The sequence below is a fragment of the Manis javanica genome, chromosome 18 (assembly GCF_040802235.1).
Source record: "Manis javanica isolate MJ-LG chromosome 18, MJ_LKY, whole genome shotgun sequence".
Taxonomy (NCBI): domain Eukaryota; kingdom Metazoa; phylum Chordata; class Mammalia; order Pholidota; family Manidae; genus Manis; species Manis javanica.
Window position 1 is genome coordinate 1,630,454 of NC_133173.1, and position 24,799 is coordinate 1,655,252.

Here is a 24,799-nt window from a genome sequence, read left to right on the forward strand (position 1 = left end):
GAAGTCACAAAAAGATGTTTAGTGCCACATGATTTTTAGCTACAAAGAAGTGGAAATGATTCAATGTCCATCAATAAACAATGGATATATACTGAGTTTATTAATTTCACGAAATACTGTGCAGTAGTTATGAGTAAGCTTGAGACATATGTTTCTTTGACAAATCTCAAAAGCACCAGTATGTACCATTCATGCATTATTATAGCATTTACAATACATGCATTATCAAAGCACTTCTTGTATGTTGCTTATGGATGATGCTTTTACATATATATTTACACACATACACATTCACGATGTGTAACCATATGCAATGGACTACATGGACGTAAGCCAGCTTCTTGGTAGTGGGAGGGCAATGAAACTAAGCGTGGGCATCAGAGTGGACTTCGAGGAGATCTGTGAGATTTTCTTTAATAACAATAATAAAACGATTAGATGGAAGAAAATAAACTTTCAACTGTTGTTGACACAGTGGGAATATGTACTATTCCATATCTTTGAGATTTGTTTAAAGACACAGCCCAGGCAGTGCCGGGTGCGCGCGGGCTCTGGTGCGCAGTGAAGGCAGTGAGCATGCTGGCACTCTGGTGTGTGTTGGCAACGCTCGTGTTTTCTTAGGAATGTGGTAGGGCCTGCTTGCCCTCTGTCCTAGTGGAGGGCCTCCTGCAGACGCAGGTGCTCTGACAGATGCCTGGAAGCAAAACTCGGCTTTTCCAAAATGTGTTTCAGGGTCCCAGTGAGCCCTTTCCCAGGACCGTGGAAGAGGGGACTGTCATGGGACTCCTGTGGGCACCTCTATGTTAAAGGGTGTCCCCATGGCTTTGCAGGCATTGCGGACTCCAGCGTCCTGATCTGCCATGCTTTTGACACACTGAAAATGTGTGCACACCTTTCCATGAACTTGGGGAGGAGGGGTCACCTGTGTCCCCTTTTAAAATGGCATTATTTCTACTGCATTTTCTGTGTGGTTAGAACTGGAAGTAGATCTTGGGATATAAACCTGTTGCCACGTCGTTTGTGATTCACTCATTAGTAAGTTATTCACTTATTCATCCATCCACTTACATGCCAGAGATGCTTATCACGCATGTAGGCAGCTGTCTCCAGCCGCCGTGGGATTCTGGCCCCCAAACACCCCTTTCCTATGCAACGTTCCATCGAGTGTGCCGGCTCCTGTCTAGTGTGATAAGATTTTACTCCCATGCTTAGGTTCTGTTATATGGTAAAGATGAAGTGATTTTGGAAGATGGAATTAAGGCCCCTGGCCAATTGACTTTGAATCATTCCGAAGGGAGCCTCCCCTGGGTGGGCCTCACTCGATCAGGTGGGCCCTTTTAAGGCGAGTCCGGGACCTCCCTGGGAAAGGGGATCCAAAGCTGGTGGGGCCCTCTCGCTGGTCTTGGAGACACAAACAGCCACATTGTAGAGAGGGCCATGTGCGTCGCCCCTGGGAGCAGAGAGCCTCAGTCCTACAGCCTCAAGGAAATGAATTCTGCCAAGAGCCACATGAGTTTGGAAGGGGACTCCTGCCTCAGATGAGATGCCGGCTCTGGCCTCGAGTGAGACCCTGAGCCCAGCGCCCAGCTGGGTCGTGTCTGCACGCCTGACTCACAAAACCGGGAGATGACTATGCGCTGTTTTAAACCACTATGTTTGTTATGCAACAATAAGAAATGAGTGTGATACCTATTATGTGCCAGAATGAGTGAACACCATTTTGTTCCAAAGGCACCCATAGTCTGGAAGAGGAGACAGAGCACGTGAAAGACACGATTTAAGAGTGGAAGGCGTTATCATGGAAATAGGGATGGGGGTCAATTCTGGCTAATCATGGTGGACACACTGCCATCAAAACCCTGCACACAGCCAGTGAGAGGGGGTCAGCCAGCAGGGTGAAGATGATGTCATGAGGAGAGGGACAATTCTGCTCTTTTCCCTGGGCTCATCGGCTGGGTCTGAAACCTGCGTTTTCTGTGGCTGAGTTCCTCCTCCACCTACCCTGTGGAGGAAGCCCACTGCTGCAGGAGAAAATGAAGTCCCCAGGGTTTGGAGGTGAAAAACAGAAGCCTGAGGGTGTTTGATGCCTGGGTCCAACTGAGCCTGAAGCCAGCTTGATTCCCACCTTCCCAGTAGAGGAGACAGTGATCCTCGGGGGTTGTGCTGCTTCAGTTCAGGTGTCCTGATCGACACAGACACACAGGATAGCAAGTGCTCAATACAGTGTAGTTACTCTTGTTACCGAACTGATTGTTCACGTGAACTGATAACGTGTCGTGACGTCTTTAGGGGTGGCCACCTCAATTCTGGGTGCTTATCTGGGGGGACTGAGTTTTGCATGCTGAGAGGGAGCATCACGGTACAAGCCGAGCCCTCGTGATCAAGGGCGAGCGTGGACACTGCAGGCGAGGCTCTGCATCCTGGCGGTGGTTGCGGTCGCCCCGAGTGGCAGCAGAGGACTGAGGCTTTTGAATGACGGCCTAATGGGCCAGTGGTGCTGCACACGAAGAGACCCCCAGACAGAACCCATTTGTGTGCGGCTGCTGTGGGACAGGGAGCTGCGGCCCTGGGGGGTCTCAGGTCCCAGCCGACATGCCTGGATATGCCTACTGGCCTCCCCCACAGCCGGTGTGGGGCTCTCTTTCCAGAAGGGCAGGACCGTGCACTGCCGGACCAGCACTCCAGCGGGGCCCTGGGCTCTGCGAACGGGACAGCCGAAGATGCCCTAGACATCTGAGCAGATGAGGTCGTGCAGATCCGCGGCCAGTGCCTGCCTGGAGGCCACCTTCCTGCTGCTGAGGCGGCCTGCAGACTGCGGGGACTTAGCCCGGCTGCGGGCGAGCTGGAGGTACTGGTCAGCACCGCTGTTCTGCTGGTCAGTGCTGGACGCCGCTGACGCAGAATCCGACTCTGTGACGGATGGCTCGGGCTTGGCCTTGCCTCTGGGCTGCCCGGGGGCTCGGGGGCCCTGGGGCTTCCGGGGCGGTGGCTTTCTGTGCACAGACCGCGGCCTGTCAAGCGGGCCTGGAACGCCGTCACCCCAGGACTTGTGGTGCAGCCTGCCCTGGGGCTCCGGAGCCAGGGGCCGGCTGTGGGACCTGCCACCCACATGGCAATGCGGAGGCCCTAGGGGGCCTGTTGGGGATGGCCGGTGGCAGGGCCGCCCAGTCTCCTCCTCCTCGTCACTCACCTGCCGCGGGGCCCAGGACACACACTGCCGCATGCTCCTGGGGCTCATCTCCACCGCGCCCTGTAAAGCATCTACCTTGAAATGTTTTTCTGGCCAGAAAGTCGGACGGATGTTTCTGTGACAGTCACAGTCATTGACGATGTAGTATTGGGAGGTGTGGGGCCTGGGAGCATGCGGCGCCCCGGCCGAGACCCCTGGTCCATGACGGGGAGGGCGGCGGTGCTGGACATCTTTTCGGAAAGGAGGCTCTGAGCGAACACGCTTGGTGTGCCTCCCAGCCATCACTGGCGCGCAGGGGCTGCAGGTGGGAGGGTCCCTTGGGCCTGCACGCGGGCCCCGCAGGTACCTGTAAGACGGGGCGGGGTGGTGGTGGTGAGGCCTGTGCGCGTGGCGCTCTCAGCCCTGCGCCTGCCCCGCATGGCTGGCCAGGTTTCCTCACGCTGTCAGGGAGGCTCGCGCCAGTGTTTCTGAGTGTTCTGCGGGCTGCGCGACGGGTACAGCACGGATCTCATTAATGCTGGAACTCTGGGCAGCTCTGACGCAGTGAGCGCTCCGCGAAGCTCTGTGGAGCAGGCAGGGCCCAGGGGGCTGTGTTGACATATTTCACTGTGAGCACAAAGTGGGGCTAATATTTGGGGAGCACCTGCCGGGGACACAGGTCTTCACCATCTCTGCCTCACAGTTGCCCAGCTTCTCAGGCACTGCCTCCTGGGTCCACCCGGGCCCACTGGGCCCACTGGGGCCAGTGGACGGTAGATGAGAACCCCCAGGTGCTATCTGGATCGTCTCCACAGTGCTGCCTTCAGATCAGACACGCTTCCCCGTGGGAGTCTGGGTCAGCGCATCCTTTCGGACGCCGTGGCCTCTGCAGGAGGCAGGAAGGGCCCCGCTCCCCACGTGCAGGCAAGCCTGAGACACCGGCCCCGGGAGGAGGAGCTGGCCTGCCAAACATGGCCGGCCTAGAAATAAAATACAGAAGAGCCTGCCAATGATATGGCCAGTCTGGAGTCAAAAACTAAGACATAAAACAATTTTCAAGGCATGTTCTCCTGTTAGACTCTAGAAATGCATACCCTAGGTTGGCAGGAAGGTCTGCTCACTGTTTATATGGCAGAAGGACTCGGAGCAAGAAATTGTCCTGTTTGACAAACCTCGTCCCTCCATTTCTTCCCAGAACCGGCTGTCCCGGTCTCTCTTGACTCCATGGCCTTCTGGCAAAAATTGGAATTTAACAGCCCTGGTCACCTGACACTGTTGAGGGCTGAGGCACCCCTAAGGGCTCCTTGTCCTGCACATGGAGACCCCGGGCCTTTCCTGGAGGCATCGCCTTCAAGGGGGCGGCTTTCCTGGGGATTCAGTGGCCTCACCTGTCAGCAGTGAGCTGCGGCTTGGATCTGGAGATGCCAGGAAGAGGTGAGCCGGGCCGGCCAGGCGCTGGCTGGGGACCCTGAGGCTCGGGCTGCGTGACAGTGTCTGCCAGGCCACCCCTGCTGCGTGACAAGTCGACGCTGACTATATCGCCATAGTTCTGGGGGGTCCCCGAGGTCGCCGAGGACAGCTGGCCACAGGGACCGCTCCCCTCCGGGGGCCTCCTGCTGCCCTCCTGGCTTTGCATTCGGGCTGCAGAAAAAGGCTGGGTGTGAGGAGACCACCTCCCAGAGGCGCTGCGTTCAGGATGGGTAAGGGGCAGGAGGGGCGTGACTTCCCACAGTTGGGTCTACAAGCAAGCGCGTGTTTGCAGACGCACCTACCCGTGGGCAACAGCCATTTTGTAATTTAAATCATTTCTTCACAGAAAGTTGGAGCTGGACTGAAGTGTAGGCACCAAATAAACCCCGAGGCTTTACAGACTCACCCTCTAAGGCCCCCACAAGGCTGTTTACCAGCCACGGGGCTCAGGTCAGTGGATGTAATAAAGCTTACATGACAATTAACGTTTTTTGGAAACAGTTCACAGAACATCCTGAAAAACGATATAGCCTTAAGCTAGAAAATGGACACATGGTCACTACCCTGAGAAGGTTTGCGGACATCCTAGTGTTCGAAGACACCTGAACTGAGCTTATTTATTCTCCACTGGCCAGAAATATTTAACAATGACAGACGGGTTTCACAGCAGGAGCTGCACTTTGCATGGTGATTTTCATCTGTAGGCCGCTCTCTGAACATGTGGACAGGGCAAGCCAAACCCCGAGGCCGTGGCACTCTTACAGGCATTTCTTCGGAGGGGAACAGATCCCCTCCTCTGCGCTAAAGCAGACAAAAGAGTCGGCCGCATTCTGGGTCTCGTTCCTATTGGTTTGGAGCGGTGACTATGAACTGTGCTGCCGGAACCGCGCTCAGAGATCCACCCAGCTCGCAGGGTGACCCGTCACTGGCCCCGGGGCAGCCTGTTTCCTCTAAGCTACACACGCCCACTTCTCCCTATTTCTCATTCTTTTTTCCTGTTCTCTCCGTGAGCCTGGATGGGAGCCTGGATGGGAGCACGTTTGCCCAGGTGCGGCTGTAGAAGGTGCGGAGAGAGGTGTGCCCGTCAGGTTTGGGTTTGCGGCTGGGCCTGCGCACCAGGCGTGGCTCTGCAGGGGTGGGACAGACGGACGCTACCTGAGGAGACTGGAGTCTGGGGCAGACGCGGGCAGGGAGGGGTTCTTGCCTGGAAGAAATGGCCCTTGAGGAGAAGTACACAAAAGTGAACGTGACAGAGACGTTCTAATGGGTTTTCTCCAGATGTTTTGTACTTCTTTTCTCTCTTATTTTAAAATTTCCCTGATTTCAGATATATTTTTGGGTTATTCACAGGCCTGGGTATAATAATAAAAAATTGTAGATTTAAACCAGCATTTCTATCCCTGGGTTTTATTTTTGTTGTGCCTAGTTAATTGTGAAAACCAGAGTATATCAGAAAATTTGCTGGGTAGGCTGCCTTAAATGTGTATATTTTTAACTGCCCACCGACTGAGACACTCACCTTCTATCATTTGGGCGACCTTTTTCTTATCTTCAGCTCTCGCCTAAAACATAAATGATAATGGTGTGTTTGTTGGGGTTTAGCGGGAAGGAGTAACACGCTGTTCCGGGGGTAGGAGCGCATGCGTCACGGCTCATGCGGTGGCCACGACTGACTGACCACCACTGCCTGCGGACGGGGCACTCTGGACTGGCGCCTGCTGTGTGATGGAATAAATGCTGGCACTGAAAGCAGGAGCCTCACTTAGCAAGCTTTATTTTTAGGGGCAGCTGTTGGAGAGCCCGTGTTTAAATTCTCCCAATAATGGTTTGCCTGGAGCACAAAGGAGAAGTGGGGGTCTGGGTAGGGGTGAAGCATGTGAGGGGCCCCCCTGAAGGAGGCCCCCTCCCCAGGGGTGAGGGTGCAGGTGAGGCGGAGCAGGGAAGGGGGACAAGGGTCATGCCTTTGTCAAATCTACTCAGCCAGCGGAAAGGCCCAGCTTATTTTTAACTTAGTCCATATGCTGTTCTGTCTCTTCTTCCAGCCCCTTAATCAATTCACCAGGATGAGACAGACCTTTGGAGTGTAAATGAACTCAAGGGGAAAGAATGCTAAGATCTGGATCAACACAGTTACTTAAATAACCCTGTTCTTAAGACAAAACTTCAAAGGAATTATTAATCACCTGCCCTACCCCTACCCCTACCCCAAAGGCTCTATAAAACCCCAAACCCTAAACCCTTAAGTGCACCTCCACTCTGAGGTCACCCACACTCCCGTCCGAGTGTGTGCTGTCGTATCAAGGAGACTTCCTTGCTGCATAAGCCTACTGCACTTCATTTCTGAACTTCTTTTCATGATAAAGATAAGAACTAGCCTATATATTTGGCACTTTGCTGTATATCATTCAGCTTTCTACTCTTAACATGGTCCTTTTCCTCTTTCCCTGGTTTATTTCAGACCAGGAGAGAAGGGGAAGTTCTCAGAATATCATCCCACTCCCTCAAGTGTTCCACGGCTCCCCCAAATCCTGGGGTGGTGGGGACCAAGCAGACGCTGGACGCCAGGTGACCCTGGCTCTAGGAGATGGCAGGGGATCTGCCCTGTGCCACGCAGGGGTCAGTGGACTCGCCTTCTCCCCTCCGCTCTCCCTTCTCTCTCCCGCCTGCTGGCTGCTGACATTCGTACTCCCGCTCCAGCAAGGTCCTTGCCTTGCTGGCACTTGTTCAACCTGACTGCAAATTCTTCCCCGATTAGAGTTGAGAGCCCTCCCCGGGTGGGCTGAGGTTTGGCACAGTGGGCAGGGAGAGACCTTCCCGGATGGGATGCCCATCAACACAGGGTCAGCTTTCACCCCCTTGCCTCTCACCCTCATCCTGACAGTGGGGGAGCACCCAGGGTGCGTGGAGGGGAAATTGTTGGTTCTGAAAGCTTAGGTTTGAGTCCCAGATGGGAGAGAGGGAATGAGAACCAAAGTCTAAGAGAAATGCAAAGGGTGGGTCTTTGGGTCCAAACAATGCCTTTGGGCTCAGGTGCCCACATTGACATGGGATCAGGAAGGGCACTTTCTCCTCCCTTCCCAGTCCTGCCTGGCCAGACACCAGGGCACAGCACAGCCACGAGAGGGGCCTGGAGAGCTCAGGGCACCAGCGAGGCCCCTTGGAGAGGTGCCAAGCATGAGGGGCCTTCTGGGCGAGTGGGGCCGTGTCTGGGTCTTCTCAGCAATGACTCTGGGAGATCCTGGGGGCAGGGCAAGGCCTTAGCCCCTTGCTGGTGGCCAAGAGTCCTAGTGGTCTGGCAATGCGAGCTCCCTGTATCCTCTTGGGGGTGAGAGATGGGGGGTCGGGACACATGCACAGCAGCAAAGAGGGGGTGATACTTGCGTTTTGGATCTTCAGTTTGAGCTGATGGTTGCTAAGCTTTAACGATCTTGCAATGCTCTGAAGGTAGTAGATGAGCATGCTAGGGCAGAACGGCACAGACAGTGAGTGGGCTTCAGCCAGCTGTCAGCCCGGGCCACGTCCCCTGCTCAGCTGGCCTGCAGGAGCCGAGGCTCCCAGGCCAGATGCGGGCTGCCCGCTGCCCTCCCCTGAGGACAAAGGTGCCTGCGAGCTCCCGGGCTGGGAAGGCCTGGGGGAGGGCTGCCTCCCTCTTCTTTCTTCTGCTTTTCACAGCAGTGCCGCTGACCTGGAATTGTGCACGGGGACAGCACTAAGCCCGGGCGCTGCTGGGAGAGGCACCTGACATGTATCGTGTACTGGAGCTGCTCACTGTTATTTTTTCCTTAAGTCAAAACAGCAGAAGCCACAGAACTGAACCGTAAACTCCTTTTCAGTACTATTCTAACTTCAGGAGAATAGGGTAATGATGGCATTTAACCCCATTATAGTGGCCACAGGGACTGTCCAAGTGCTCACGAGGAGTCGGTGTCGCTGGACTTCCACGGCTCCTGTGCGACTCAGCGTCCCTGTGTGACTACAGCGCCAGGCTCTGTAAGCGACTTTGATGAGCACATCGGTTTTATGGGTTATTGGAAAGCAGTGCTTTCTTGGCCAAATGCACAGACGTCCCCCAAATGCTGGCGGGGAGATGGAGAGAGGTACTCACATAAGCAGCAGCAGGGCCGGCAGGACGGTCACGGGGCTGCTGATGTGGCTGGCCACAGAGCCGAGCCACGCAGGGAAGTCCTCTGCAATCGTTTCTGACACGATGTCATAAATTTTCTCTTGTCCACTGTGAGGGGGAAAGACGTAACTCCAGATGGTGTAGCTTTTGGCAAAGGAATGCCGCCAGCCATCGAAAAATAGCCCTATGGCTAGAGTCCTGTCCCCTGAGTCAGTTACAAAGCTAGAGTGAGTATCTGGACGTAAAATGTGCTGATGTAGAACATTCCCACGGTGATTCCATATGAAGTAGTTACCTGGTTAACGTTAGGCTGAAGGTGTGGTCAGCACTCACAGTGTGTGAGTTTAATGATGTACGCAAAGGGTGACTGGACGTGACATATACGCTGTAGCAAAACCGACTTACAGCAAGTGCTCGGTAGGGGTCAGTAGGGACTTCCCCCCTGATGCACTTAGATAACGTGGAATCAAACGTGATGTGGATTATCTTCTAATAAAAGCTTTCTGACTTCTGGCAGGGGAAGACAGACCAGGTAGAATTTCTTTTCAGCACAAGAGCAGTGCTGTTGCCCTTCTTGGTTTTAAATGGGCTGCGTCTCTCGGAGGGGCGCGGAGCTGACTGTACTCGAGCGCAGCCTTCTACCGAGGGAAGGGCACCGGTCCTGGCTTCAAAAGACATGAGTTTGAGGCCTTTCTCCGCTGCTGAGCTGCTCCGAGGCGGGAGGAGAATCCGTCCGATGCGGGGGTCCCTCCCCTAACGCTACCGACAGCTGCAGGCAGAGCTCACGGAGCTGAAGCGACTTACCTGAAAGGCCCACAGCTGAGCGACGGCTTGTACCGGACGATAGCGAAAATGGTGGGCAGCATGCAGAGGGAGAGCATGAACAGCAGCGTCGCCAGGTAGAAGTTGTTGGACCTGAGGAACAGCCAAGTGCCGCGTGCTGAGTTCGCCGGCTGGCCGGTTCCTGTGGTGGTTATGCCCAGGGAGCCGGCGCAGAAGCTGCAGCCCTCTCCCTTCCCTGCCTGGGAGAGGGTCTGTCCCAGGGGCGCGGGCAGCTAGCAAACTAGAAATCGGTGCTCAGACGGACCGTGAGGATCATGCAGCCCCACCTGTTCATCTGCTGAATCTTTGCTGAGCCTCTGTTCACCTCGAACCAAGAGAGTGGTGAGCGCGTGGCCATTAGCCCATGATCTTAATTCGTGGAAAAGTCTTAGAACCTTTACCGCATCCAGCTGGGTCCCTGCCTGAGGTTTCCTCTCCTGCTGCCAGCCTCGAACATGTCCCCTGTGTGTGACGATGGGGCGCACCCTTTGCTTATGGTCCTCGATTCTCTCCCTGGGCTGCGGCCTGCACTGCCCTTTGAACCCCGGCCCCTGGCTGCTCGCTGTAAATGTTCTGCCTGACTCAGTCCTGGTCCCTGGGCCTGAGTTCTAAGCTGGTACCAGGGAGCTGGGCTGCCCAGGCCTCCCTGAGGGCAGCTCAGATCTGTCTGGGCCACAGGACCCTGTACACAGTTCTGATAAGAGAATGAGTGGTCAGCGAACCTAGAGGCTGTCGCCCAGCACTCTCTGTCTCTCTCCCTCTTTCATGAAACAGACTGGACTACAAGGAGTAGAAATGTCAGCACGTGGAGTGTAGTAAGTAGGACTGTTGATTTGTGAGACCTTCCTCTCTCTCTGTATATATAATATGTTTATTATATAGAATATATAGAATATATGAGTGTATATGCATTTGTGTATGTATGTTTATACATGTGTGTGTATCTATATATACATACATATAAATGAGTATACACATGCATATATAAAATATACTTATTCATATATATGAATGCTTGCCTCTATGTATACTAGTCAGTAGATAAAATATAAATACATTGTCATGCAGGTCATGGTCAAGAATTTGAAAGCCATTGATGTAGACCCACATAAATCATGATTATGTCAAAATAAAACAACTGAGCTTTAATCAGCATGTTCAAAATGTGTTACAGATTCACCAAAAAGGCTAAAATAGAAAACAGAGAAAAGAATAAGTGCGGTGAGGTTGTGGGACTGTGGGACTCTCCCTAATGTCTGCGGAAGCGTAAAAGGTGCGGTCCCCCTGGAAACCCCAGCACCGTCTTCTAGGTGAGGTGCCCCGCGACCCAGCGCCGCGGCCCTGGGATGCACCTGAGGAAGACATGGGAATGTTCAAGGCAGCACCAGTCCTCAGCGAACTGCTGGGAGCGAGCCCCGTGCCCGTCGACAGTGGCACGGAGAACAAAACTGGGGGCGTTTTCATCAATGAGATGATTGAGGGGAAGAAGCCAGAAACAAAGAGCGCATGCTGTGTGTGATTCCATTTTGCCCAGTGAACCACCAGGAAAGATGAATCATGCCGCTGGGAGTTGGTAGTGCCTGGAATTGAGCACCGGGGGCTGCTGGGTGTTATTCTTGCTCTGCTCCTTGGTCTGGGTGCTGGTGAGACACTTGTGTGGTCACACACTTGAATAGTCCTCAGGCTGGATATTTATGATTTCTGCACTTCCTAAGTGATGACTAAACTTCAGTTAAATGTTTTTCAAAAATGTGTCATGAGCTCAAGAGGAGTAATGCTAATTCCAACGGTGGCTTCAGGGGGAAGTGAAACGAGAGGACAGATCATACTTTGGTGGGCAGGAGTTGGGGGACCTTGCAGGGTGCCGCCTGGGTCAGGAGAGTGTGGGTGACCTTACTTCTCTGGGTGAAGCCGACTTTATTCTCACTGACCTGGAAGCTCGGAAAACCTGCTGGTGGGGGACGTTGCAGGTCAGCACCGCCCAGCTCCTCAGGTACATGAGCCCGATCAGCTTGAGGACGTTGAACGCTGGGAGACACGGGGAGAAGAAGGCGCCCATCCTGCAGCCACGGGGAGGCCAGTTAGTGCGCTCTGGCTTTCGGTCCATGGAGGTCCTGACACCGTGGCGTTCATGCCTTGTGCTTAAAGAACTGCAAAAGGCCCCTGCAGGTCCGAGACCCGTGCCCCCCGCCTCCTGGAGATGACGCCAAGTCCTCCTATAGGTGGGTGGCAGTCCGGTATTGCAGTGCCCGCCTGACCCAGGCATGCCCAGCCTGCGTCTCCCTCTCCACACCCAGCTGAGGAAGGGCCTCCTCTGGTGCGGAGGCAAACACAGGTTTTCCCCGCTGTCCAAAGTTCGCCTTACGCCTCTTCACTTTTACAAAAGACCTAGATTAGTGCCTGTTCCTGTTGACAGTGGAATCCAGGGAGGATTCTCACGTTTATGAGTGCTGCCTGCCTTCCCCCCTCACGTCTTTGCAGCCTGGGGTGCTCTCCCGTGGGAGTGGGGAAGCAGTGATGGGTGACCGCACAGCCGGGGCCACGCCCCAGAGATCCAGCCTCACTGACGAGGGCCGCACTCATCCGCCACTGACTTTCAGGTTTAACCGACATGCATCGAGCAGCTGCTTGTGCTGGACACCGTGCTGAGCGCCCGCACCCATTCTAGCTTGTTTCATCTCCCACAGTCTCGAGAGGAGGGGCCAATGTCTGAAATGTTAAGGAGCTGGGGCAACAGGTGAGAACTGGGTCGCCCCGGGGAAACAGACACGCAGTCACCCTGCAAATCGGTCTCAACTATGGAACAAAGCCCAGGTCTTGGGAGGGTTATGCTGGACATGCGTCCAGCACAGCACTTGTGGAATCTGGATTCCATAGAAGGAAAATGAGTGTAGTATGCATAGAGATATGTTTGACATGTAAAAAAAAAATTTTAGAAGAAACTTGGTTTTGCCCAGCAGGCAAAAATATCCCTGTCTTTGTGTGATGTCAGGCAAGGCACTTAGCTTGTCTGTGCCCCAGTTTCCTCATCTTTAAAATGAGAAAATAATACTAGCTACCTCATAGGTTTAAAATGATTGAATTGGTTATTACAGGCACCAAAGTATGTGTCTGGCAAATATTAAATACATGTTGTATATTATTTTTAATCCTGTATTTTTGAAAAGTCTGCAAAATGTGATGGGCTCTAAGAACACAGAATTTGACTGAAGGAATATTACTTTATACCTCTTGATTCCCCATGCATTTTATTGAATGATTATGAAGAGAGATTGTGTTTTCTGAGCACTCGGAACATCTAAGGTTTTTCTTCCTTTTCTTTGCTTGTTTGTAGTCTGACAAGTAGCACTACGTGTGGTCTGATGGGTAAACTGGAGATGGAGGAATGTGTTAGAAAGCCCTCTGCTGCGCGCGCGCACACACACACACACACACACACACACACACACACACACACACAGGTCAGAGGACCCCTTTCAGGCTGTGGCATCTTTAAGGGCAGGAAGGATCACTTTGGCCGGGAGCTGCCTGGCACGAACGGACCTCTGGACTTCTGGCCTCCCCCCAGGACGGGTCTGTCATTTGGGGGACAGCCTTGCTCCTGGGATCAGGGTCTAAATGAAGTCAGGGAGGCATGTTGGAGGGATGGGGAGGTAGCAGAGGGCAGGCCTGGCCGAGGTCCCACCTGTGATGACCACCCCTCGAAGCCCCCATTTGGGGAAGCCCCTCCCCCAGCCTCCCCCGATCCTCCCCAGCAGCTTGTTTCACTCATTCCTGTGCAGATCTTTGGCCTGACACAGACTGCTTCCTTCATCATTCCTTCCTGCAAAACGCTTAGAAAGCCATCACTCATATCAGTGATGCAGCTCAGTGAGAAGCTGTTCGTGTTTATGTCCTTCCTTACTTCGTGCGGCTGTGTTCCTGATGGCCAGGCCCACCCACATGCAGTAAACCAAAATCTGAGCTCAGGTGGGACTCCAGCAAAGGCAAGGGGGGCTCCGGTACTCACCAAATCATGCCTTGGTTGTAGACTAAGTGTAACACGTTCTCCGCTATTTTGAATTCTCCATATTCAGGCTACAAGAGAAAATGAACTTCTGCATTAATAAATATTCCAGAATTCTGTGCATAAACCACTTAGTTCTTTACAGCCACAAACAGGGAATTCTTTGCTCTTACAGACACCTAGAGATCACTGTCACGTGGCCATCTGGCCAACAGTAAATGAGAAGGGGCAGAGCTAGGTGGACGCTCAGCCCGTGCATGCCTCCCTCTTCCCTCATGTGTTTTCTCCCAGCCACATGTCTCTCTGACTGGACACCGAAGAAGGACGGGCCCGGCCACATGAGCCTCCCCCCGGGACGTGGCGCCTTACTCACACACTTGTTTTCCAGGTCCCAGCACCAAAAGTCACTTAAGTACCGGACGAAGAGCCCTCGGAAGAAGTCTATGAGCAGAACGCTGGCCGCGGTGAAGAGCATATCGATGATGGAAAGCTTCAGCATCTCCTGAAACACAGGGGACCCTTGGGTGCCCCACGCCCTGCCCTCCCGCTGCCCCCTTGTTCTTCAGGAGCCCCCCTCTCTGTTCGTTCCTGTGGGCTTGAGCCGCTGAGCCCCCTCCAATAGCATCTTTATTTCTGGCACTGGAAGGGTGCTCAGTAAATATTTGTGAATTTGAATTTGGGTCTTGGTCTCTGGGGCCAGCATGACGTGAGACCAGGGAAGACTCTGGGGTCTGTGGTTCTGAATCTCTGGGGTCTGTGGTTCTGAACCACAGGAGGCTGTCCGAGGCCCGTGATTCAGTCTCACTGGGAGAACACCTCGGAGTCGGGATTCTCTGTCCAGATCACGTCTGGAAAGGGGAAGGCAGAGGGGCTCAGGGCACAGGCGGGAGCAGACGGCAGGGCTCAGACCCTTATTCTCATCTTCGCTACCTGTATCCTTGGGCAAGCGACCTGACTCCCCGTGCCTCGGTTTCCCTGTCTGTGCCTATGAGGCTGATCAGGACAGGATTTTTCTGAGGACCGAGCACTTAGATTGGCGCCCGGCATACATGAGACTTCACACTGATTATAACTATTAATTTGAGACCTGCGAAGCCATGAACCCTCACTGACCCTTATTTTCCTTTTTTTATAAAGTGGGTGATGACAGTGCAGAGTTAAGTGATGATATGGATGCAAAGGGTTCCGTGAGGGGGGAAGGGAGCCACCTGCCCCACGTATGTCTCCCAGCACTGGTCCTGCAGACCCTGCGGGTAGACGGCAGTCCTGTTGGCCTCCGAGAGAGGCGGGGTGGCCGTGGGGGCACCAGCCCCTCCTGGGGCCCACGTGCTGTTCCTCCCGGGCTCTCCCCCAGGCCCAGGTGTGGACCATTTCTGTTCCATAGGGACCGTCCTGGTGGAAGTGAAGACTGTAGGATCTATCCAGGGACTCGTGCTGTTTTTTGTGGCAGCTTCCTGTGGGGAGAGGGAGGAAGGAAAACAAAAAGGTTTTCCCTGTATTTGTAAGTAAGAATTTATCGTGGACCAAGGGTGTCCCCGCCGTGTTTGGGAATAATCTCCCTGTCTTGCTGTGTCCCCGTCTCCTCACTCTCCAGCTCGTGGATTCTTCCTCGACGGAAGCTGGCCCCAGGAACGAAGCCAGGATGTAACAGGCAGCACCGAGTGGTCCCTGCCGAGTGCCAGAGGCTGTTCCTGGTTAAGCCATGTTCCGTCTTCCCATCCTCACCAGAGCGTCGGGTAAGCATTAGGACCCCGTGTCACAGACGAGGAGACTGAGGTCAAATGCCCAACGTCGCTTGCCAGTAGGTGGCCAGGAAGGACCCAGTCTGGGCACCATCTAAGCCCGGAGGCAGAGGCGCTGTGCCCCATGGCCTCCTCTGCCTTCTGACCTTATGGATTTGACGCTGGCATGTATGGCCCAGGCCAATGGCCTCCGGGAGCCACCTGCTCCCCCTCCCTGCCTACCCTGCCCCTCCCCATTAGGGGTATCCTCAGAGGAGGATAAAAATTCAGGGCAGGCTAAACATGTGCCTCGAGCCACCCTGGGAGGGAATGGCCACCCGGGCCGGGATGGTGGGACACTCTGCACCGCTCCCCACGAGATGCTTGTTTTCCCCCAGTTTGCTGAGTGAGGCTCACAGCCTCTCTCCCCCAGATCATGGGCAGCAGCTGGTAACAGCTTTTCCTGATGGAATTCAAGAAAATGGGGCAGTTCTGTGGAAAGAAACTTGGAGTCTGAAGACCCTAGCACTCGCCATAAACCCTGGCCTCAGTTCCTCTGCCCGGGAAATGGGTCATTTGTCTCTCCTTACCTTGAGGAGGCCGTCAGGGAGTCGAGTTTCAAGCATGCTGCACGAGTGCGCGTATAAGCAGTAGTCCCGACAGGGACGATGGCCCTGCTGCGTGCACACCTGTGTGCCTGCGCGTGTGCGCGCGCTTGGCAGTGCCCGGGCTGGAGTGCTCACCTCCGTGCTCATGCTGTTCACTTTGTCCAAGAGCGCGATGATGAGACTGTAGAGGTTCCCCAGGTACAGCACGAGGACCCTGAAAGCCACAAGCCCACCGTGAGAGGCAGGAACCCCCACAGAAGTCCAGGCGCTACCCCAGGGCTCAGGGGCCGCTGCACGGTCGTGCTGAGACACCGGCTGCCAGCCTCGGTTTCCTTCAGAATCATAAAAGGGGGAGGCATTTAAGACATACAGAATTCCAGGATCCATCCTGCTCCAGTAGCCTGGAGGGGGCCTGGGAATGTCTTTACAGCCTCTCCGGAGATTCCACTGTGGTCCGTCCTCGGATTGGCATCTGGAAGCCACCATGCAGCAGAAAGGGCGAGAGCTTAGGAGGTGGGGCTCGAGATGCCGTGTATGTTACCTGTACTTGGTGTCACGTTTTGTGGTTTATGGAGCGGTTTTCCAGGTGTTTTCTCATTTGATTCTCACTGCTCATGAGGAATATGCTACAATCACCCCCTCTTAAGGGACAAGTCAAATCAAACACAGAGAGGGGAAGTGACCCACAGTCAAAGAGACGCAAGAGACATGTTCAGGATCTTGGTGGCCTGGCTCTGAGAACCCAGATCCGGCGGACAGAGCCTGTCAGATGCACTGAGGGGCCAAGCAGGAGGGGCTGGGGGTACAGCCACAGCGTGTGTGCACCGGAGCAGACGGGATCTGCCGGCAGCCCCCTTGACCAGCCAGCGATCAAAGACCTGAGGCCAGCTTCCTGGAGCTGGAAGGCTTTGGAAACATCCTGGGATTTCCCAGGAAGCAGCCTTAGACTTAGCAGAAACCCAACTCATTTTGGAAAAATGAGATGAGACAGGAAAACAACAGGTTTACAAATACCTCCTGGGCATACAGATGGGCATCTTGAGGATCAGGAAACCAGCACCAGCCCATGGAACCGGGAAAGCAGCTTCTTGGCGAGGAGAAGACTCCCCGTAGAAGCTTTGGGAGGTGCACCTGCCCCACAGGCCCCCTCCTCGGTGTAGAGCTGACGGCCCGGGGCAGGGAACAGGGGGAGGCAGGGGGCATCCTGGGAGCTGCACTGGCTCTCCCCAGAAGTGGGGCAGGCTGCCTTTTGCCATCAGCATAGAGGTTTCACCCCTACGCTGGCAGGGCCTGGCATGCCGCAAGGGCCTCCAGGGAGCTCGGGTGCTGGCTCCGGAAGGCCCGAAGGATTCGGTCCCCCCAGCCATGCCATTGCATGCTGGTTTTCGCTGTGTCCCGGGGGAGGTACCACAGCCTGCTGCAGGTGAGTTCACGGAACTTAGCCATGTGTCTGGCTCTTATTACCAGAATTAGCCCTGACTCGTCCGGGGCAAGTCTGTTGGCGCCTGTTTCTGTGGCGTTGAGCATGAATAACGAGGCCGATCTGTGTAACAGGATTGCTGTGAGACAGAGTGCGGCCACAGGGCTGAGTCTCCCCGCCGCCTCCTGGTGAGCACGGGGCTGCGGAAGGCACTTCTCTTCTCCATCAAGGCCGGAGCAGGTTGCAAAGACCGGGGGCCAGGCCTGTGGGCTGAGAACCTCACCCACAGATGGGCTGGTCCGAGAGCTTCCTGCAAAACCTTGGCTCTTTGGAGCCTGCTTTTTCCGTCTTTGAAATGATAACTGGGTTTAAGGAGGTGGCCAGCTCCAGCCTCTAAGCCAGATCCTGCCCTCACCTATTTTTGTCAATAAAGTTGTAAGAAACATGGCCACTCCCTGTCATTTATGGATTGTCCTGTTGTCAATGCATTTCACGCTGTGACCTCAGCATTGAACAGGAGAGACAGAGGCCCTAGGACCCTCACAACCTGAAGTGTTTATGACCTGGCCCTGTGTATGGGGGACCCTGGGTGACTCCTGGGGGAGAGCAGCCCTTCCCTGGGGGTTCTGTAGAGAATCCATTCTGTAGAATGTCACCAGGTGTTATAGCAGAAAGTGCCACGCCACGAACACAGGCCCGTAACGGGTGGGGGCAGGTCAGCCGGCTCACCCCGCCTCCCTCTCCACCGTCAAGCCAATCTTATCCAGAAGCCTAGGGCTCAATGCAGAGAGGGGGACACAGGGTTTTCAGGAAGCCAGGGATGAAGCCAGGGGGGGTGTTCTGACCCCCACGGGGTGTGTGCCCGGGTGGCCCTCTGGCCACCAGTCTGCTGTGGCTCCCTGACTGCCCTCTGTCACCCCCACCGGCCTCCTGGTCCACAGTTTGTAGAATTATTAGCAAATGTTACGTGCGTCTCATGTCTGGAAAAGCAAGGTGGGCCTCTTGCAGCACCGAGAGGCAAGCCATGCAGGGGCCCCGCGACGGGGCGGCTGGGCACAGATCTGCCCTCCCCGGGGCCCGCCTGCTGCCCTCCCTGCTTTTCCTGCCTGCTGGCCCTCTCTGCCCCTCCGCCCGCCCCCTGCTTCCCTGCTTCCCTTCCACCCACCTGTCCCGCCCACGCCCTCCTCTCTCCCTGCCCTCCTCCCCCCGCACCCCCCATGTTCTGCCCTGTGGTGTCCTGCCTTGTTGTGAGATGCATCACAGGGGAAGTTCTGCGCTAAGTTTTGGGGGAAACGAAGCAAACTGTGGCTCTGAGGGGCTGGGGCCCCCACCCTGGGCAGGCAGAGGGGTGACATTTCCCGTGGGGTCACCCTACCTGGCCAGCTGGAAGCGCAGCGAGGTTCGCGGGTGGTACATCTCCAGGGCGGCGATGAGGTCAAAGGCTGATGGCGCCAGCATGGTGACGAGCGAGACCACCACGCCCACCTGCCCGAGAGTGAGCGCCAGACATGAGCTCCCCGGCTTCCGCCTGTGGGCCCCCCGTGCTCAGGTTTGGCCAGTGGGTGTTCACAGGGACTTGCAGCTCTTACGAGAACTTCCCTCGAATCTCTACAAATGAGCCATTTCCAAAAGGCCACTTTATGGTGGTTTATTCCCCTTAGGAATTCTCCTTCACCTGAGACACGCTCGCCTGCCATTCGGGATTCACTCGCCTTCCAGCCCTACTTCCCAGTGACCACGTTGTTCTACTTGTACTTCCTGGATCTTGGATGGCAGGTGGAAATAACAGTAACTATTAAGAATAGACAAGGGAAGGCTGAGAGGTAATTTAATATTCTTTGTGTGCATGGAATGTTAGTTGTCTAGAGAATTATGCCTGCCTCTTGTTTCTCTGTTCTTAGGGAAAACCAAAGAGTTGTCGCTGGTGCACAAGAGATGTGAGATAAAGGAAGAAATAATTTCTTAATTTATCTTCAAAAAATTTATCTATCCCTTCCTACCTATCAACACACAAGCACAGATTTACACAACCCACTTAACTGACCTAAAATAGAAAGAGGTGTGGGGAAAGGCTAGCTAATGTAGTCTGGGATTTGGGGAAGTTATTGCACACCAAAGATATCACCTACACACGTTGCTTTTTAAATCCCGAGAATGGTGATCATTTTCATAGAAGTGGTCTGAAAGGTGGCATTTGTGCTATTTCTGCCTTTCAAAGCTTGACAGGTAAATTGAACCAAGTCTCAGGGACAACAGTCTTATGATACTGAGATTGTAAATATAATACTGAGATCGTAAAATTGCTCATAACCTTCCTCTTGGTGATTTTTCTGTTCACAGGAATATTCATACAAATGGAGGGAAAGGGTGTTTGGAATGATAAGCCGTGGTGTGGAGCTGGTTCAGGAAGCGTTCGTTATTGGTAACATGGAAGCCACCGCAGTGCTCAGCGATGGGCACACGGGCAGCTTTGACAATGCGGCGGGACACGGCGTCGTCTCTACCGCAGGTCTGCAGGTGAGGTCGGTTTCTGGAACCGTGTACTCGAAGAAACACCACGCGAGAAAAGCAGAGTTGGCGAAAGTCAAAGGGGAAGAACAGCGCGGGTGCAGGAGGGGTTTTGAGTTAAAGTCTTCCCCGCTGGAGGGCAGTGAGATCACCCAGCCAGCTCTTGGTGTCACCGCTCGGCTCCAAGTCCCTGGGGTCCCTGCTCTAGGACAAGGGACTGCCATTTCTAGCTAATCCATGTGAGACACACCCAGGGGGCAGAGGGCAGGCCCCTCTGTGCCTCCCCAGCCGGCAGCACGCAGGAAACGGGGGGACGGACGGTACCTCATTCTTTTCCCAGAGGGTCAGCTCCTTCTTGGACTGCTCCAGCTTCTGGGACCGGTCCACCACAAAGTAGATGAGGTAAATGCTCCCAGCCAGCGAGACAAGCACCAGGATGTTGGCGATGACCCTCAGGCAGACGGTCACTGCCCTGCGGGGAGAGGGCGCGAGGTCAGCTCACTGGGTTCTGCTCAGGGCCCTGAGGTGCACAGACAAAGACCTGTTTGGCCTGTGCGGTCTCCGCGCTGAACGACCAGTGCCCCCCCCCCCCGCCCCCCAGAATTCCTCATTTCCTAAGTGACCAGCGATGACTTACAGACCCAACCAGCCAACGTCGGTGGGCTAGGAATGGGCCCACACACACGGGCCCGGGGGGCTGGGGGCCTGGGTTTCTGTCCCTGCTTTGCCCCCTAGGGCTGGGGTCCTGGCGCGCGCAGGGAGCCCTGGGGGCCCAGCGGCCAGAGGAGGGAGGCAGAGGGGCCTGGCGGTTCCCTCTCCTTCCCTGTCACCGGTGCGCAGTCCCGCCCGGCGCTCCCTGGCAGTTCACCACCTGTCTTTTCCCTCCGGAACATGAGCTCCCCGGTTTCCTAGTCCCGTCAGGGCTGTGCATCCTCAGCTCTGGGAACAGGCCCAGCGCCTACAAGCCCCGTAGTGTCTGCTGGGTGCTCTGAACTGCCAGGGAGGTGTGCTGGGGGCTCGCCTCCCTCTCATTCGGCCTCACTTCCTGCACGTCTCAGCGTGTGAGTAGACCTCTGGGTCTACGCTGATTTACGTTTACAAGTGCATTTCTGGTTTTAACTGAAAACGTCCACTTTTTCTGACACTGGAGCGAAACCCCCTGTCTGACTCCAGCTGGCTTATTTGTAAGGCATCTCCTTGTTTGGGGCCAGTGTTAGCTTTGGTTTCCCTCAAGCGGAACCTGGGCAGGGCCTGTCTGCAGGTAGTTGTTTGGGAAGTGGCCCCAGGAAGCCCAGGGAATGTCTGGGGTGAGGTGGGCAGTCAGTAGAGCCTGTGAGGTGGAGATGGTCAGGCCGGGGGGGCCACAGGGCCTGCGGGGGGCCTCTGAGTCTCAGACTGTCTGCCCACCATGACCTGGATGCACTTGTCCCCGTGGGTCAAGGGTGACTCCGCGAGCGTTAGCCCCCCGATGCGGCCAGGCACTCCCGAATCGAACGGGGGACGTGGGCTTGTCCCCCCGTGCAGGAGGGCTTTGGACAAGGAATCCCTGAGCCCTGGGGCTGGAAAGCCCAAGACAGAGCGAGGCCCGCCCACGCCATCCCGGTGCCCTCCCGCCGTCCTGTCCCAGACCGTGCTGCCATCCTCTGCAGGGTCGTGCTGCCACACGGCCCCCTGACACATCAGCTTTTCTCAGACTCTGGCAGAATCAGGACGATTCAGGATTTGTTCGCGGAAGAGGAGAAACAGGGTTTCTGCTGGTTCATGTGCTTGTAAGAGAGGCACTGACTGAACGTCTTTGAGCTGAATGGATGCAGGATGCCCGTAGGTTTTCATATTTGAGGGAACATAAAAGCCACTTGTGAGTTTTGCACTGCCAGACCTGCTAAAAATGTGGATTCTTGTGTCCCGCTCCCAAGACCCTAATTCCGGGTCTGGGGCAGGGTCCGAGCTGTCTGCTTCTGCAGCGCCCACAGGCAGGCCTGCGCGGGGGCTCCCCACCCTCAGATGGGCGCCGATGGAGACCCATCCCCTCAGCTCACAGGTGGGGAAGCGGGGACCCCGAAGGGCACGGGAGCTTCCCAGTCGTGGAGGTCAGTGAGGAGGGGAGGGCTGAGTGCCCCTTCCCCCACGGAGCGTCCTTCCGGCCGCCTGCTTCCTCGCCGGGCCTGGTGTCACAACTCTGGGTGTCCCGGGCGCTCCTCGGGACGGGCTTTCCGCATTGCAGGCGCTGCTCCCTGACTTTGGGGCCTGAACCAGCGAAGGCGTCGAATGGGCCAGTGAAGACAGGGCATAGCCCTTCCTGGGGGTGGCCCTTCAGGGTCAGCAGGACTGGGGCTGAGGGGCCTCCCCACCACCAAGGTAGCCCCCACCTCGAGGAGAACTCCACGCCTGAGATCACCCGGAAGGCTCGTCAGCAAGAAGTGGGTGCTGTCTGGGTCTCCTGCTGTCAGAGACTTGTCGCTACATAACAGCAGCCTTACTTACTTTAGTGAACTAGAAATTGGTGCTAAAAATACCTCTTTCATTATCTAAGTAAGAGAACAGGAAACTGGTCAACTTCAGACCACTTGGCTCGGCCGCATGGAAAGAGGAACCACCCCAAATACTGCTGCTGAGAAATGACCGGCTCCCACACAGCACGTTTCCAAGAGGGCAGATTTTAGGAAGAAAAAAGAGCTGCCTGACTGTGTGAAAATAAGATACAAATCGCCTGCTAGTGTTTGTACCACCTTGAAAGAGCGTGTCAGCGACCGCAGCACGGGGAGGCGTATACGTACAGGCTTCGCTTTTTCTTCTTCTCCTGCTCGTCCACGATCGCCTCCTTTAGGGGAAGACACACGGCACGTCACAGCTTAGCTTTGTCAGTGGTCACAAATCTCCAGAAGTATTTGTAAGAAGCAATTTATCCAGTAATCTTAACCATGACTTCACCGTCCAGACTTCGCTCTGTCATTATATTAATATCACTGCTTTGTATCTTAATGAATAGATAAGAAAAAGGAAGTTGAGTGCTGGGAAGAGGAGAGGAGGAAATTATTTGGGTACCAGGAATGAGCTGAACTCTTTTCTCAAAAGGGAGCCGGCTGCGCCCCGCGGGCCTGCGGGTCTGGGGGCTGGTGACCGGGCTGTCCTGTGAGGCGACACAGAGCTGGTACCCCCTGCGCACCTGCCTGTGTTCACGCACAAGCTATGGACATGCCATGCAGTGGTAATTCATGTATTTATGAAAAATATACAAATTGAAATTTTAGAGGATGAAAATAGTGAGTGAAAATGAAGAGAAGGTCGGCTGCCTCCTCCTGCACTCCACAGGGCTGCCTGGGGTGTGCTGGGCGATGGGCCTCACCGTGCGGTGGCTCCCCTGGGCGAGCCCCACGGGGGGGAGGACGGCCTTGACCCCGGCCTGGCCTGGCCTCCTGCAGAGGCTGTGCCCTGAGCAGCCCCAGCTGGGCCCCCCGCAGCCCGGCCCCCGACTCACCCTGATGCTGTTGACAATGGCAGCCGCTTTGCTTTCTGCAGCCTCCGGGTTCCCGATGAGGTAGTCCCAGGCGCAGAACACCCGCCAGCAGAAGGTGTAGTTCTCATCGGAGGTGCTGGCCAGGCTCGTGCGGGAGTTCTTGGCCATCCTGCAGGAGGGTGCCCAGGGCGTCACAGGACAGCGTCAGAGCGGGCACGGGCCTGGGGCTTGGGCCTGGGGCGGCTGCACACAGCTGCCCCGGGTGCGCAAGCAGAGATCTGGATTCAGCCCCACTTGTATCCCCACAATGTGAAAACTGCAGCCTGTTCTGGGGGAGTGGGAGCATTTGACAAGGGTCCCCAGCGGGTCGCAGAGCAGTGCACCCGGGAGCCAGTCAGCTCCACCTCTGTGCAGCTGGGATTGTGAGGGAAAAGCCTTTCCTTTGAGCTGAACCTGTCTTCTTGGAGCCCCTGCCCACTGAGGGGGGCTCTACCCCATGTCACGGAGCTGCGGGGTCCCTCTTGCACATGATAGTCCTTTAGATGCATTTGCAGGGAGGGGGTCACGATCCCTTCTCAGGGCAACGTGCACCTGTCCTGCAGAGCGGTCCTCCCGTTATGAGCGTCTACCTCTCCTCTCCGTCCATAATTCTTGCTCCGAGTTTGCTTCAATCTGTCTGAATCTGTGGCCTCTAGCTAAGGGGCCTGTCTTCTAGGTGGGCTCTCTGGAAGCTAAGCCAGAGATCCCCATGTGAACCGGAGGCCCCAAGTCACTGCGTCTCCTCAGGTCCGATGGAGAGGCTGGTGTGCACGTCTACCTGCACTTGGCAGAGATGCCCCGAAGTGCGAGGTGAAGGACACACACACCAGCGGGTGCAGATCGGGGAAGCAGCAGGTGGCCCCGGGGCGGAGCAGGACCTCCCTGGCGGGGCCTCTGCCTGTCTGCAGTTACCTGGCTCCCACCCAGGCCTCAGACTGTGAGAGCCGGCAGTGGACCTGGCAATCCCCTGGGCCCACCTGCCGCTTTGCAGAGGAGGCCAGACAGGGAAGGCTGCTGGCAGCGGGGCGGCAAAGGGCGTGCCCACCCCCACCCTGCACGTTCGCTTTTCTGCACCATGCTTCCTGCCAACGGTGGACCCCACGTGCGACCTGCATCACAGCACAGATGGACCCAGGCTTTGCAGGTCTGTAGCTCCGTCACTGGCACACGCACAGCCAGGAGGGCGTTTGGTTCCTGCATCCCCTGGTCACCAAGGCCTCTGTGAGTGCAGCTACCACACCGCCTGAACTCACACCAGCTGGCAAGCCTGTACTAGTGGAGTCTCTCCAGACCCATCACAGAACCCGGCACCAAGTAGTAACTGCTCATAAATGTCAGCCAAAAGAGCGTATCTCTTAGCCTTGGTCTCCTCATCTGTAAGTTGGATGCTGTTAGGGTTTAACTCACAGGGTTGTTGACAAGATTAAACTACATATCATTCTTGACACCTATTTTG

General features: G+C 55.4%; 1 protein-coding gene and 1 long non-coding RNA gene across 31 annotated transcripts in view; one reads left to right on the top strand and one right to left on the bottom strand.

The window, feature by feature from the left end:
• Nucleotides 1-24,799, top strand: part of LOC108406982 (uncharacterized) — a 52,643-nt gene that overhangs the window by 5,777 nt on the left and 22,067 nt on the right. For 14 of the 30 annotated variants that reach the window (XR_012127126.1, XR_012127136.1, XR_012127125.1 and 11 more), the window contains 4 exons: nucleotides 12,185-12,321; nucleotides 13,979-15,326; nucleotides 19,001-19,162; nucleotides 19,680-19,856. This is a non-coding gene — a long non-coding RNA (uncharacterized lncRNA). Of the gene's footprint in view, nucleotides 1-11,690; nucleotides 11,807-12,184; nucleotides 12,322-13,978; nucleotides 15,327-19,000; nucleotides 19,163-19,240; nucleotides 19,399-19,679; nucleotides 19,857-20,187; nucleotides 20,250-24,799 lie in introns of those variants that run through there. The other 16 variants (XR_012127148.1, XR_012127137.1, XR_012127127.1 and 13 more) reach the window with 8 other exon arrangements.
• The window catches only part of TMC3 (transmembrane channel like 3), a 35,675-nt gene continuing 12,273 nt past the window's right edge, over nucleotides 1,398-24,799 (bottom strand). Inside the window, exons 8-22 of the mRNA XM_017676019.3 lie at nucleotides 23,326-23,473; nucleotides 22,625-22,668; nucleotides 20,172-20,319; nucleotides 18,715-18,824; nucleotides 16,055-16,133; nucleotides 14,799-15,044; nucleotides 13,964-14,092; nucleotides 13,594-13,661; nucleotides 11,516-11,644; nucleotides 9,567-9,677; nucleotides 8,745-8,870; nucleotides 8,021-8,099; nucleotides 6,159-6,201; nucleotides 4,558-4,810; nucleotides 1,398-3,536 (exon numbers count right to left, since the gene is read on the bottom strand). Of these exons, the coding sequence (XP_017531508.3) occupies nucleotides 2,726-3,536; nucleotides 4,558-4,810; nucleotides 6,159-6,201; nucleotides 8,021-8,099; nucleotides 8,745-8,870; nucleotides 9,567-9,677; nucleotides 11,516-11,644; nucleotides 13,594-13,661; nucleotides 13,964-14,092; nucleotides 14,799-15,044; nucleotides 16,055-16,133; nucleotides 18,715-18,824; nucleotides 20,172-20,319; nucleotides 22,625-22,668; nucleotides 23,326-23,473 (2,524 nt within the window). The 3' untranslated portion in view covers nucleotides 1,398-2,725. The remainder of the gene's footprint in view (nucleotides 3,537-4,557; nucleotides 4,811-6,158; nucleotides 6,202-8,020; nucleotides 8,100-8,744; nucleotides 8,871-9,566; nucleotides 9,678-11,515; nucleotides 11,645-13,593; nucleotides 13,662-13,963; nucleotides 14,093-14,798; nucleotides 15,045-16,054; nucleotides 16,134-18,714; nucleotides 18,825-20,171; nucleotides 20,320-22,624; nucleotides 22,669-23,325; nucleotides 23,474-24,799) is intronic.